Source organism: Mustelus asterias, chromosome 16 (genome assembly GCF_964213995.1).
Source record: "Mustelus asterias chromosome 16, sMusAst1.hap1.1, whole genome shotgun sequence".
In the NCBI taxonomy this organism is placed as follows: Eukaryota; Metazoa; Chordata; class Chondrichthyes; order Carcharhiniformes; family Triakidae; genus Mustelus; species Mustelus asterias.
The window spans coordinates 49587831-49602956 of NC_135816.1; the positions used below are offsets into that span (position 1 = coordinate 49587831).

Consider the following 15126-nt stretch of genomic DNA (forward strand, 5'->3'; position numbering starts at 1 on the left):
TGCCAATCTAAATCACATGCATTTATTTAGCAGCAAGCCATGTTAATCATAGAATCCCTGCAGTGCAGGAAGCAGCCATTCGGCCCATCAAGTCTGAACCGACAACAATCCCACCCAAGCCCTAAGCCCCACGTATTTATCAAAAACATCCCGTGACACTAAGGAGCAATTTAGCATGGCCAGTCAACCTAACCTGCACATCTTTGGACTGTGGGAGGAAACCGGGGGGAAACCCACGCAGACATAGGGAGAATGTGCAAACCCCACATAGACGGTGACCCGAGCCGGGAATCGAACCCAGGTCCCTGCAGCTGAGGTAGCAGTGCTAACCACTGTGCCACCGTGCCAATATATTTAATGCTTAACTGTTTAACATTAAAACTTCAAATGTAGTAATTATGATTTGCATAGTGATATTGTCGTTTATGCAAAAAAGTGGGCCAATCAAATGGATCAATTCTTCATTGCTATACTATACAGTGCAGAACACCTCGACTGCAATGTCTATTAACATGTTTCAAAATAACCTACATGAAAAAGCACAGACTTTCATTTTTCCAATGCAGTTTAACAACATGCAAACATACACCCAAATCATAATATTGTTTATTTCCACAAAGAAGGTGCAAACAAGCCATAATCTCGGCCAAAATAGTTTGTGCATGCATCTTTTCTGCAATCTGATAATACTATCAAATAAGGACATAACATTTGAAAGTCTACAGTTTTAACATTGGTTATTCCCGAAAGGAAATGATGATTAAGAATTTATCTGAAAGCATACAATTTGACTCTCAACAAACACTGCACAATCCTACTGAGTTCAACAGTACCAACTACAGTAAAGTTAATTTAGAAGTAAAGAGAAAACATCTAGCAGAACAATGGCCAATACAAATGTATAAATAAAGAGGGCACTACACATTTCAAATCCCTCCAACCTCATAACTCTGCACTCCTATAATTATGGCCTCTGCATTTTCCCGCACTAAAACACTTCAAAACCTGCCTTATTGACATCAGCTTTTGGTTATCTGATCTTGTATCTCCTTTTGTGGCTCGATGTCATGCTTTGTTATATAATAACCGTTAAAATATCTTGGGACTTTCCATTAGATTAAAGGCACATAAATATTTTACACCTTAGCAAATTTTGAAATGGCGTGAGGAAACAGAAGTCTCATACACTTAAGTTGGATGAGAAAATGTAAACTTACATCTGTTTTGTTTATTTAAAAATATACAAAATACAGAAAAGACAGACGAAAAAGCTTTGAATGTTGGCTACTATGGCTGTCAAAGAGTGGGGGCATATGCATATGGGATTCCTTTGCATTAACCCACAAGTGACAAAATAGTCATTCCAACTGATAGTATGCCTACTGTTGATCATATACTTTGGGAAACTATAGCAAATAAAGTCATCCATAAATCTAATGACCAATTGACTTCTAAAGCAAAATCCGTCAACTCTCGAACAGGGTGCAGAAGCTTGAATGACATAAATGATAGCTTTTGACATTTGAAGAATCTTAGATTTTTTAACATTTCCTTTGCTGAACCAATCAATTCAAAAGCAGCCAATTTTCAATTAGGAAAGTACGTTAGCCTCCATTGCAAGGGGCTTGGAATTTTAACTAACGCTTGCTACAATTATATAAAACTATGGTGAGGCTACACCCAAAGCCAACTATCATTTTGCCCTCCTTAACTGAGGATGAATATATTTGCCAAGAGGGCAAACAACAGAGGTTCATTAGATTGATTTTTGGAAAGAGAATTGTCTTGAGGAGAGTCAGTAGAATGGGCCTCTCAGTGGAGTCAAAAGAGTTGATCGGTTTGATACAAACTAGGTTTGAAAGGGTAAATGCTGAGTCCTCCCTCTTGGTTGGACAGCCTGGAACTAAAGATCAGTGTCTCAGGTTATGGAGTCAATCATTCAGATCTCTGGAGGAGAAATTTGTTTACAAGGCTGTGATCCTTTGGAATTCTGTATCCCAGAAGGCCATTGATAGTCAGCCTTCAAGTACATTCAGAACAGATTTATAGATTCTTGGGCACAGCAAAATCAAAGAATATGGGGATGGAGTTATGTACAAGTTCAGCAACGATCATTTTGAAGAGTGAAGCAGGCTCAAGGCGATGTACAATCAACTACTGATCATTTTACCAGTTATTAAATTAGCTGTCTTACATATGGTTCATTATCCCACCCAAATTCTTTCCCCACTTTCAAGAGCTCACCCCATCTTCAATGAAGTGAAGCACACAATTATTACAAAACAGAAGACAGCCATTTGGCTCATTTTGTCTGCACCAGCTCTCAGTGAGCCCCATTCTCCATCCTCACAGCCCTGAAAATGTTTTGACTAATTAGCCAATTCCTATTTAAAAGCCATGATTGAATCTGCCACCACTACACAGTCAGTGTAGGGTGCAGGGTGACGGAGGTTAACACTGCTACTTCACAACGGATTTGATTCTGGCTTTGGGTGACTGTGTGGAATTTGCACATTCTTCCCGTGTCTGCGTGGGTTTCCTCTGGATGTTCCAGTTTCCTCCCACAGTCCAAAGATGTGCAGGTTAAGTGGATTGCCATGGTAAATGCATGGGGTTACAGGGATGAGGAAGGCCTGGTAAGATGCTCTTTTGGAGAGTTAGTGCCTACCTAATGTGTGGAATAGCCTCCTTCTGCACTGTAGGGATTCTACTCCAGATTTCAATGTCATGAAAAAATTCCTTTTATCAATCACTTTAAGTCAACGTCCTCTGTTTTTCCACCTTGCCTCCAACAAGAAAAATCCTAGGATCGAAGTATTTCATCCCTGGAAACATTCTCAAATCTTCTCTCCCCCTCCTGTCACATCAATCCTAAAGTGCAGTCTCCAAAATTGGACACATTACTCCAGTTCAAGCAGAAGCGGTGTTTTACAGAAGTTCACCATAACTTTCTTGCTTCCAAACCCTATGCTTTTTATAAACCACAAGATCCTGTATGGCTCATTTCTCAACCTGCCCTGCTACCTTCAAAATTTCTGTACGTAGTAGGTCCCACTGTTCCTTTATTTTATATTGTCTATCCTCATTCTTACTACCCAAATGTGTCACTCTGTGCTTCTTGGTATTAAATTTAATCCACCAAGCATCCATCCATTCAACCAGTCTTTTTAATTTCTTATAAAAATCTATCACTATCCTCCTCAGTTCACAATAATTCCAAGTACTGTCATCAGAAAAAGTCAAAATTGCACTCTGCGTCCCCAAGTCTAGGTTAACATTTATCATGAAAAGCTATGATCTGATACTGAGGAACCCTATTTATGTCCTCCAGTCTGAAAATATTCACCATTACTGTTCACTCAACCCGTTCTGCACCAATGTTATCATTGTTAACCATTTTACTTCTTTGGACTTTAACTTTAAAGAACCTGTTACATGGCACTTGATTCAAAAACATCTTTTGGAGTTTCAAAAGCAACACATCAACTGCATTTTTCTATTTGTAACCTCACTGAAAAACTTAAATTAGTTAAATGATTTGCCCACAATAAATCAGTGCTGGTTTTCCTCTACCTGCATCCCTCCAAGTTTTGACCCTCATTAGTGACACAGCCCATAACAGAGCATCCAAGTTATCACCAGAAGGATAAACATTAACAAAACCACTCCAAGCAGTATAGAGAAAAACTCCCAACCATAACTAGTCAATAAATCAAAACATATAATCAAACTTCTACACTTCTCTACACAGTTAGAAGTCTCACTTCTAACTGAACCAGAGCCGAAATCATTTCCCATCTACATTGGAATGGACAAGTATAGACAGCCTGATCAACCTAAAATCTACACAGGAACTTTGCTCTTTTCTCATGATTGTATTGGAATTCTAGATGATGATGTAACTGGTCTCCACTTGTTACATAGTAATAGGCCACTAGGGCAACACAAATCTTACATGCCCATTAGTAATGCAGTGTAAAGTTCTTTGCACACCAATTAGCACCGCCAGATATCGGATCAATGGTGACCCGCCAAAGACGTTGATGGTGGTGGGACTGTCAACGATTGTAATGTCACTAAATGGCATTGGAAGAAGCTACATTCTCAGAGATGGTCATTGCCTAACACCACATAGCACAATGTACTTATCATCAGCCCAAGCCTGAATATTGGCCAGATCTGCTGCATTCAGGCACAGGTTGATTTAATATGAGAATTCACAAATAGTACTGAAGCAGCTGAACATGACTGAGTCTAGAACACAACCCTGAGGAATGTCTGCAGTGATACCTGGGCCTGAGATGATTGGCCAACAATTGCAACCATCTTCCTTTGCATAGGTAACAATAGAGAATATTCCTTCCGATTCCCATTGACCAAATTTTTCTAGCTTCTTTGATGCCATACTATCAAATACAGCTTTGACGTTAAAGTCGGTCACCATTTCCTCATCTCTGGAGTTCAGGTCTTATGCCCATATTTGGACCATGGTCATAATGAAATTAGGAACAGTGGCTCTTGCGGAATTCAAACTGAGTCAACGAGCAGGCCATTGCTGAGTCAGTGCCACATGATAGCAATGTTGATGATACCTTCCATCACCCTAACGACAAGGGTAATGAATCGAACTGCCTGAAGACTGACATATGGGGGCCTCAGGAGAAGGCCAAGATAGACCTTTCACTCAGCACTCGTGCATCAGCTTTATCTTTTTCACTGATTTGCTGGCTCTGTCATCATTGAGGATGATATTTTTGAAGCCACCTTCTCCAGTTAGTTGCTTAATTGACCTCCACCATTCATGGCTTGACATGGCAGGATTGCAGAGCTTTGATCTGTTGCTTTGATTGAGGGAGCACTATCGTATGCTTCTAATGTTTAGCGTGTGTGGGGTCCTATTTTGTAGTTTCACCAGTTATGCAACACATTATTAGGTATGCCAGGTGCTGCTCTCCCGGCATGCACTCCCACAATGATTGATTCACCATTGATCCCTTGGCTTCTTGGTAATAGTAAAGGGGGGAAAATGTCAGGTCACAAGGTTACAGGTAGTTTTGAGCTACAAGATCTGTCGAGTATATCCTTTAGAACTGTGGTTGTGCTACACATCACAATGGAGAGTGCTCTCAATGCAAAGTCGAGACATTGACTTTACAAGGACTGCAGAGTCCCACCAACACCATGTGTTGATCTCATCTTCGCCTATCTACACGTTACAAATGCATCAGACATGGGTGTTGGTAGGGCTGCACAGTCCTTACAGAAACAAAGTCCTGTCTTTGCATTGACAGTACACTCCATTACGATGTGTGGTACAACCACTGTGCTAAAGGAATAGACTCAACAGCTGTCATAGCTCAAAACAATCTGTAATCTCATGGCCTGGCACTATCATTTCCTCTATTACCATGAAGCTATGGGACCAACCCTGATTCAGTGATCAGTGCAGCAGAGCATGTCAGGAGCAGACCCAAGATATGTTTCACATCCGCTTTATCCCCATGCATTAGTTCACTCACTGGCCTGTAAGATATGCTCTTTATAACTCAGGTAGTCGAGATGCGACTGAGCCTATCCTCATGATGGACACTGAACTACAGTGAACTTTAGTTTCTGCCAGCTGAATGAAAATATACCAACTGCCTTCATGTTTCTTTCAGGTGGTGTCCAGGTCTCAAAATGACCATTCATTAGAGATATGAGAAACTATTCATTCCAAGCATAATATTATATATACACCTTAATATTAAATGGTTCAGGTACTTTCTCCAAAACTGCGATACAGCAATCACAATACTACTTTGGCTCGCAGGTGCCAGTTGAAAGGCTCAGCCTCCCAAATGCCACATTCTTTTGTTAAATAGCAGCTTTACATAAGACATGAACTAATCCAATTGTGATTTGTTGTAAATTTATTACATACCTGGTCAGCTAACATCAGAACAGTTTTCATCGTGAACCTGCGAGAACAGAAGTTAAAAAGATCTTCGAGACTTGGTCCGAGCAAGTCCATAACTAGGACATTGTAATCCTTTTCTTGTCCATACCACCTGTAAGTAAACAATTCGCAAATCCTTAGCTTGTATATTTTGCTACATTTGGAGACAGAACATTTACGCACATCAATTTAAAATGCTTGAATCAAAAATAAAGCCTGCTGAAATTACAGATGGTCAAGAAAAATGTTACTCGAGAATATGCATCCAATGAAGTTAACCAAACAATCTTGAATTATAAGAAATGGCAGAACACCCAAAACTAATTGGGCATTAGGATTTTCAAAATACCTAGAATCCAAAAATAACCAATGAAAAATAGTACTTTCAATGAAACTTATATTTTATGAAACTAAAATTCCACATAGCATTCGTCAGTGTGCTGAATAGAAATTTGCTTCTTGCAAGACTAAGCTAGTCAGTCTTTATTCCACTCTGCTGAAAAGCAATTTGAGGTATAAATCAAAATTAGCAACTCAGTACAATTGGTATCATTATGCCAAAATAAATTGACCCACTTTAAAATGGAAATGAAAATAAATCAAAACAGAGCAGCTACTACAGATAGTTCTCACTCAAAGATCAACACATTTGAAACTAGACAACAGCATCAAGTAATTTCATGTACCAATCCTTAAAGAACAGCAATATTGACAAGGTATTGTATTGTGTGGTGCAACATGCTTTTACCTATGTGATTGGAGCAGAATTCCAGCTCAGACTGAGAAATAAAGTCCCTTCAATTAAAAACAAGGGACCAATGTGAACTATGGCTGGCATGAAAATTCAGTTTTCAATGGGCACTTGCACTCAGGACAACTATCATCTCTAACTTTAATGCTGACATTAGATATGCATGTAGTAACAAGCAAATGGTTTAAATGGGGGATTTTAACTTCCACATAGACTTTGGTAGGCTGCTAACTGCATTCAGATACTCAAACCAAGATGGCAGCCATATTAGATTGAATAATAAGCAATCAGCCAGATTTAGTAAACAGCTTTAAAGCATAAGCATATATCTAACACTGACCACAATATGAACAATGTTGTGAAATGGGGAGGTGCAAAACAGCAAAGATTCCAGTTTGAGGTAAGCCTGGTCTTGAACAGGGTGAGACATACTTTTCACAGTAAACTGGGCATACATGTCAATAGGTAAAAATAAAAAAGGTGGTGCAGACATAATACCTGGACTTCAAGGGTTAGAGAGAGTGTGCATGAGAAATACAAACCTGGCATTTCCTGGAATTTAAAAAATTAAAGGATAATAAGCCAGGCCTTTTTAGAAATAACGTGTTTGATAATACTTCAACAAAAAGTCTTTAGAAGTCTCTTGGGCAGATTTATAAGATTCTCATTACCCAAGGGTGACTAGAGATATGGGGTAATGATAGGCAAATCAAGTTAGGCCATGGATCATGGAATGGCTACTATACAAGATGTGGCCATTTGGCCTGTCAAGCCTGTGCCAGCTCTCTGCAAGAATAGCCCCACTCATCTATCCTTTGTGTAGCCTTGCAACATTTTCCTCCAAGTGCTTAACCAATTCTTTTGAAAGCCAATATCATCCTTTCACTGTGTATTTTGGATCACAACTCACTGCGCAGTTCCCTCGTGTCACTTTTGACACTTTTAAAATCAGTGCCCTCTGCTCTCGACCCTTTTGCCAGTGCAGTTTCTCTCCATTTATACCTCTTAACATTGCTATCCAATTTCCTCTCAGGTGAACAACCCTAACATCTTCAATCTATCCATGTAACTGATTAACCAAAGTCTCAGGTAATCCCTCTCAATCTTCTTGGCAACTCCTCTCAACGCTTCAACGTCTTTCCCAGAAGGTGGTGCCCAGAATGGGCATGAGTTGAGACCAAGCTAGTGTTTATTAAAAGGTTTATCAAAACTTCAACCATTACCTCACTCAATGGCAAAACTGGCTTAAGGGGATAAATGACCATCTCAAATTCTTATCTTCCTTATTTGGAGATTATATGCAAAACAGCAATAACCACATTGGTGTTCAAGGGGTTTAAGGTTGAAGCAGGTTTGGCTCTATACTTAACCCATCCGATATCTGACTAGAGTCCTTCATCGCCCATGACAAAATATACGCTTCCCTACTATCGTCTCCGATCTTACACGTCCCTTGCCTCCCCCCACCCCCCATAGAAAGCCAAATTTTGACCGTAGTATGAAAATGCCAATTTAAAGTTGAGATAACATTTGCAAATTAACTGCTCACAAAAACAATGCAACAGGACAATTGTGGGATTACAAAAACAATTTAAGCTCCAGGCTTCTAATATTTCTTAAACAATTTCCTCTGGAAGAAATTTTAAGGCATTGAAGCAATTCAGGGCAATGAATAATACAGACAAGATAGAATTCAAAGAAAATGTGTTTCCAAAGTCCCAACAGTACAGTAACATGATTTTGTTCCAAAGCAATATGGGCTTTACCAACATAACCTTGCGTAAAGTCAATCTAGAATCAAGATATGTATAAACACAAAATTGGAGCAAGAATTCTTCAAGCACTCTCACCCACATCAATCTGATAACAACTCAAGTCCAGGGACTGGATTCAGATTATTGCTCCAGTAATTGTCTTACTGTGAATCAAATAACACTTTGCTTTGGCTTTTTGGCTGCAGCTGGACATCCATTCATTTGTATATAATCCTATCAAAAGACATCGCTTTCCGCATTAAAATCACACGTCATACAGCTCCAATCTTTATATGATGTACTCTTACATTATATCTAATTTGATCATTTGTTTGCGTGCAAGCACCACATTACAGTCACTACCCTACCTACAAAGAAGTGCATTCAAATGTTTAGCACCAACATTTAGCAGCGTTGTGCAAGTTATCTGGGTGGGGCTCAAATTCTGAACAGACTTGTTGTCTAGCACTCATGATATCTAATCAGCAACTCAAAATGCTACACAAGTAATACAGTAGTTCCATGCATTTTTACAGAAAAAGATCTGCAAGTAAGTAATAAAGCCAAGCCAATGTTTTAGAAACTGAGCTCTGGATATGGTTAAATAATGATACTGGTCTACTCAAATTAATTTTTAAACCTAGGTTAAATTCAGATTTTGCTGTACAGTACAATTCCACAAATTGAAAATGTGTTCAGTGAGAGTACTTCTGACCAGAGATATCCCTTAACTACATTCCCTTGGTCCACCAAGTAACAAGGTTGCACAACAGGATTAGAATAGTACCAAAGTGCAAGAGCTCCACATACTGCATTATACAATCGTAACCCACAATATGATCTTATTTCAGTTAGTTGTGCAAAGTACGCCCTCTCGAACAATATGAAGACAATTTGTGCTTAAATTTACAGAAAGAATTTTATTGGCCATAGAGATGTGGTTTGGGTTCACTAAGTAATATGCCAGAAAAAGTTGATTTGCCAACCCATCTCCTTTTATGGTTTTGACCTCTGAAGACTGTTAATCCATACTGCAAGGTCTCTAAGCAACACCAGGCCATAAACCTAAAAGGCAAAATATCAAATTCCATCAGAACAATTAAAAAGCACAGATTAATCCAAAACCAGGCCCTTAACACATCAAATGTCATTAACATTTTCCTTCAATTTCCCAAAATCACTGCATAAAAATGCTTTGGCCATTTCTTGCAAATATTAACAGTTCCGCAAAGGTTATGGAACATCATGTTTTCTATCAAATACAGATTTTAAAAAATCATTGGCATTACACTGTAGCATTTAGGCCAACATAAATAAAACAAAACTAGCAGACTAAATTGTAAAACTTGAGCTCTTGCGTAACATGATGTCCAACATACACAGGCTACAAATGTGACACCCAGCAGTTTAGATACAATTCAAGCTGTTTCAACAAGGGACAGCACTTGTTATGCAGTTTACACAAAAATAACTGGTTGGCTCAAGGGAGCAATGGCAACTAAAGGCTTGGTTAAGAAATGCATGTTAAGGAGGTACGAAAACAAGCTAAATGTTTAGAACAGCCGAAGATTCTGTTGTCAATCTACTGGGGGGAGGTGGGGCAGAGGAGAGCTTTAGGAGTGCAACGTTCTTTAAGAACAGACATCCTGATTCATTTATCCCCTTTCCCTACTCAAATGACAAATTGTTCCAAAACTGCAATTCGTACCAATTAATAAATTTCTATTTTCTGTCTTAGATATGGCAAATTTATTTTAAAATTATAGCAGGTATGTGTGAATGAATGCTGTGCCAATCATAGATAGGTCCACACAGTATCTTCTGTATGTGGCCTGGTCCCAGACTGAAAAGCAGCATGCTATACAACCTGCACCCAAGTCTCTTCCCCCCCCCTTCCCATCAAGGCAGGATTTTGACAAAAATGTATACCCCAAATATGGTAGACAACAGCCTCCAGGGAAGCTCGTTAGGTCTAATAATGGCATTACTAATAAAGACAGAATGACTACACGAGTCTGTACCCCCTATTCAATTAGATGATGGTCAATCTCTGCCTCAGCTTCCTCCCCTTGATATTCCTATTCATCAATCTGTCTGGAAAATCTTTAACTCAGCTGAGATCCAGTGACCTTTTTGGCCACAGAAGGGAATTTTAGTTTTCTGCTATCTGTGAGCAAATGTGCGCCCTGGCTTCACTGGAACTGTCTACCTCCACTTTTAAAATTTTATTCTCTTTTCCACCGGGGTAAGATTTTATACAGTCCAGAAAACTTAAAACCAAGCTCCAGTGATTTTTTTGTACTGCACCTCTGTAGCGTCTAATACAAGACTCCAGAAGGGGTCTGACCAACTGAAACATCGCATCCTTACTTTTCTTCCAACACCCTTGAAACAAAAGCTAAAATTTGGTTCAAACTTGTCATCACATTCTGCATGTATGCAAACTTAATTGCCTCCAGAAACCTTAAATCTCTTTGCTTCTCCATAACCTTTAATCAAGAAAATGTTCCAATTTGATCTCACATTGTAACCAAATTACCGTATACTATCTTATATTGAATACGTACATATCTGCCATAGTTTTAACCACATATCAATTTGTACCTGTGCAGCCTAAATTTGTGTATTCTGACAATCTGAATGACCAACTCCATTCCTTCGAAGATACAAATCGCTGGACATCACCACTTTAAATCCAATCACAAAATGTTCCCGTTAAAATTGTCAACTGCTTCTTGCCCCACAGGTGCTGTCTGACCTGCTGTGTATTTTCATTACTGCCAGTTCTGTGCATTGTTTGTAGATCAACAAATCTTCTAAAAGCCCCAATAGATAATCACCATCAACCTCAATTTATCCATCGCAAATCCATATCCATTCTGTGCTGTTCATATTTCTCCAATTGCTGAGTCATTATTTCAAAGACTCAAGTAACTATCCAACTGATGTTAAACGGACAGGCCTTGTTACACGGCTTTTGTACACGATGGAGTAAATTTCCCAACACTTGAACAGAACTCCTAAATCCAATGTTTTGGAACCTTTTTTATTCCTTACTAAAGGGTAGAAACCATCTTAATGCAAATATATTTCCATTTTTAAATAAAATTGTATTAGAAAAAAGATCCCCCTGGTGAATTTTAGAATTTACTGCACTTTTGATCCTCTTCCTCAACTGCGAAGTACAAAGTACTTATTTAATAAGTGTTCCATTTCCTTATTACCTAACTTGGAATTCTTGCATGTAATGGGTCTATTATTTATTAAATATCTATGAAAACCTTTGTTTTGATAGCAAAGTACTTTTATTTATGCTTCTTTTCAAAACAAACTCTGCTTTTATTCTTACAACTATTCCAATCTGCAGGATTTCCACTTTTCCCTGCAATCTTGATTTTTTTTTTCCCTTCTGCTCGTTTCAGTCTTTCGTCACTTATTGCCCAAACATTGCACAGCAAATTCAGGGTCCTGAGTGAAGAGAGACATCAAACTGCCTTTAAACTTGGTCAAAAAGTTGCAGAGCACAAAAACTCCGCCGTTGCGAATCGACCTCCTGTCTTTTTTTTGAAGCCTCGAGCTGATACGGATTATAAAGCAAAAGGACCCCAACTGTCGGAAATAACACGGAATAACCGGGACGATTATGTCGAAATATATAAATCCTGTAGGATGAAACTTGCTCCTAATCACGTCGATCCGCCATTTTATGACATGTCCGTACAAAACACAACAAAAGAGCAGCCATTCCACGCAGCCATCCGCACTGTACATGTCAGAACATAATTCACCAAATATAAAGAGCACCAAGAAATACAATTTTTCAAAGGCTGCTGTGCAATGGACTGATTTTCAAAAGGCGAAGGAGGGTGCTGGCTGGAAGGGGGGGGGGGGGGGTGAGGAATGGTCAGATGAGAAAAAAGGGAGACCACAAGGTAGGCCACAAAAGTGATCGCTTCAACTATTATTTGGAAATAATCTCACTTGAACCACCCCCAATTGCGGGGTCCCGTTTAATGAAAAGCGAGATTAAAACACAATTATGTAACACAATTATGTTGGCCTCACGTTTTCTCACCAGCCTTTTGACTGAGTTGGGGGAGGGGAGGGGAGGACGACGCCTACCGCACAAACACTTGGGGGGGAAAAAAGAGGCAATTGTTACATAAAAAACATAGACGCACACACATAAAAGACCAAACAAAACCCCAACATAAGAAAAAGTTTATCAATCGAACATACCGGATGTGAGGGATGCCGACTCCTCCCTGTAAGATCTTGTACAGTTTGCTCTCATAGAGAAGCTGAGGATGCCTAGCTTTCTGTGATTCCAATTTCACTGCCACCTCCTAAGAAAGGTTAGGGAGTTTGGGGGGGGGGGTGGAGAAGGGTAGAAGAGAATTAATAATAAATTAAAATAAACTCTGGTCTGTCAGTGGGTGATAGAAACAAACACCAGCAGTTACATTGGGGGTGGGATTGTTGGGGGGTGGGAGGCAAGGAGGAGGAGGAGGAGGAGGAGGGGGGGGCAATCACTCTCCCTTCCCACCCACCCTCCCTCACAAGCGGCCCACACTCACTCACCTCCCCGTTGGTGATGTTAATCGCCAAGTAGATATCGCCAAACGAGCCGCTGCCGATTTTCCGGACCAGTTTGTATTTTCCACCGACGATAAATTCCGCTTTCGAACCACTGGCGCTGGCCATCCTCGTCGTTATTAATTTTTTTCTCTCTCCCCCCCGCCACCACACTCACTCTCACTCACTCTCTCTTCAGCACGACGACGAATACGGGCGGGACGCGGACATATAGAAAGCCACTCTGGTTACGTCGCTTTCCCCCCCACCACCCCCTCCTCCCACGCCGCCGCCTCCTCTCTTCAATTATTCGGATCCGTTTCCTGCTGCTTGTCCTAATCCTTTGCCTTCTTTCCCCCCCCCCGATCGATCGATCGACCGCCGCCGCCGACTATCCCTAATGCTCCATCTTCTCAGCGTCAAGTTCTTTCTTCTTTGCAAAGGCTTGTGGGGGCTGAGAGGGGGGTGGGGGGGAAGGGGAGGGGTGACTGACGTCATCGGTTTTTTTACAATCAACCTCCCGTTCTCGCGCTCATCGCCATGGTGATGCGGCCCCGCCTCTCCTTCCCCTCCCTGCCACCGCCGGGGGCCATGGTGACGCATCTTCACTGCGAGGGAGGGGGAGGGAGTAAGGGTGGGGCTGGGGAGAGATCGCATTGCATTCTGGGATTTGTAGTCCAATACAGGAGGAGGCGCTGGCGACTACAACTTCCATCATGCCGCGGGGTTATCTGTCGTTTTTGGTGCTTCAAAGCTGGCAGGATGGGGGCCCTGGTGTTGGGGTGGGAATGCTGACTGATGCTTCCTGTTCCCCTGAACAAGATATGTGTTTCTTCTGAGTAAGTGTTATCCAGGCTCGAAATGTTGGCTCTATTCTCTTTGTAAGAGTTTTAACAACACCAGGTTAAAGTCCAACAGGTTTATTTGGTAGCAAATGCCATTAGCTTTCGGAGCGCTGCTCCTTCGTCAGATGGAGTGGATATCTGCTCGCAAACAAGGCACACAGAGACACAAAATCAAGTTACAGAATACTGATTAGAATGCGAATCCTTACAACCAACCATTCGCATTCTAATCAGTATTCTGTAACTTGATTTTGTGTCTCTGTGTGCCCTGTTTGAGAACAGATATCCACTCCATCTGACGAAGGGGCAGCGCTCCGAAAGCTAATGGCATTTGCTACCAAATAAACCTGTTGGACTTTAACCTGGTGTTGTTAAAACTCGTACTGTGTTTACCCCAGTCCAACGCCGGCATCTCCACATCTATTCTCTCTTCACAGATGCTGTCAGGCTTGCTGAGATTTTCCAGCATTTTATGTTTTTGCTTCAGATGCCAGCATCCGCGGTATTTTGCTTTCATATTTTTGTTTCCCCCTCTGTCTAATGTCTCTGGAGGAATTAAGTCAGTGAGATTTAATTTAGTCAGAAAAAAGTTGCTGCAGTAAAATGCTGGAAGTACCCAGCTGCAGGTTAGGGGGAGAGAAACCTTTTGCATCTCATCAGAACAAGGAAAAGCCAGCGATACAATATGTTTTAAGTAAGTCACGGTGGGTGGGTGGGTGGGGTGGGAGGGAGGGGGGGGGGGGAGGAGAACAAAAGGAAATAGGGGTTGGCAGGTTGGCACAGTGGTTAGCACTGCTGCTGCTGCTGAACAGCGCCAGGGACCTGGGTTTGATTCCCAACTTGGGTCACTGTGTGGAGTCTGCACGTTCTCCCTGTGTCTGCATGGGGTTTCCTCCGGGTGTTCTGGTTTCATCCCACAGTCCAAAAGGCGTGCTGGTTAGGTGCATTGGCCATGCCAAATTCTCATTCAGTATACCTGAACAGGTGCTGGAGTGTGGTGACTAGGGGATTTTCACAGTAACTTCATTTTGTTAATGTGAGCCTACTTGTGACACTAATAAATAAACTAAACTAAGGGTCGACCGGTGGTTAATGCTGCTAACTCACAGCGCCAGGGAACCGCGTTCAATTCTGACCTCAGGTGACTGCCAATGTGGTACAGTGGAGCCCCGTTGTAACGCGATGGTTGGGGTCCATAAAATGTTATCGCGAATGTTATCGGGGTCGCGCTAAATCACTAAACCAGAAATAGTAAAAAAAAGC

The 15126-nt window shown here is 41.0% G+C and overlaps 2 protein-coding genes across 4 annotated transcripts in view; one reads left to right on the plus strand and one right to left on the minus strand.

Moving 5' to 3' along the window:
* The window catches only part of csnk1a1 (casein kinase 1, alpha 1), a 50759-nt gene extending 37292 nt beyond the window's left edge, over nucleotides 1-13467 (minus strand). For 2 of the 3 annotated variants that reach the window (XM_078231076.1, XM_078231077.1), the window contains exons 1-3: nucleotides 13025-13455; nucleotides 12683-12789; nucleotides 5924-6050 (exon numbers count right to left, since the gene is read on the minus strand). In XM_078231076.1, the coding sequence (XP_078087202.1) occupies nucleotides 5924-6050; nucleotides 12683-12789; nucleotides 13025-13147 (357 nt within the window). In that variant the 5' untranslated portion in view covers nucleotides 13148-13455. Of the gene's footprint in view, nucleotides 1-5923; nucleotides 6051-12682; nucleotides 12790-13024 lie in introns of all 3 variants that reach the window. The other variant, XM_078231078.1, reaches the window with a different exon arrangement.
* A 290-nt stretch (nucleotides 13468-13757) lies between these two features.
* The window catches only part of arhgef37 (Rho guanine nucleotide exchange factor (GEF) 37), a 163991-nt gene continuing 162622 nt past the window's right edge, over nucleotides 13758-15126 (plus strand). The window contains exon 1 of the mRNA XM_078231085.1: nucleotides 13758-13857. The gene's annotated coding sequence lies outside the window, so the exon portion shown is untranslated. The remainder of the gene's footprint in view (nucleotides 13858-15126) is intronic.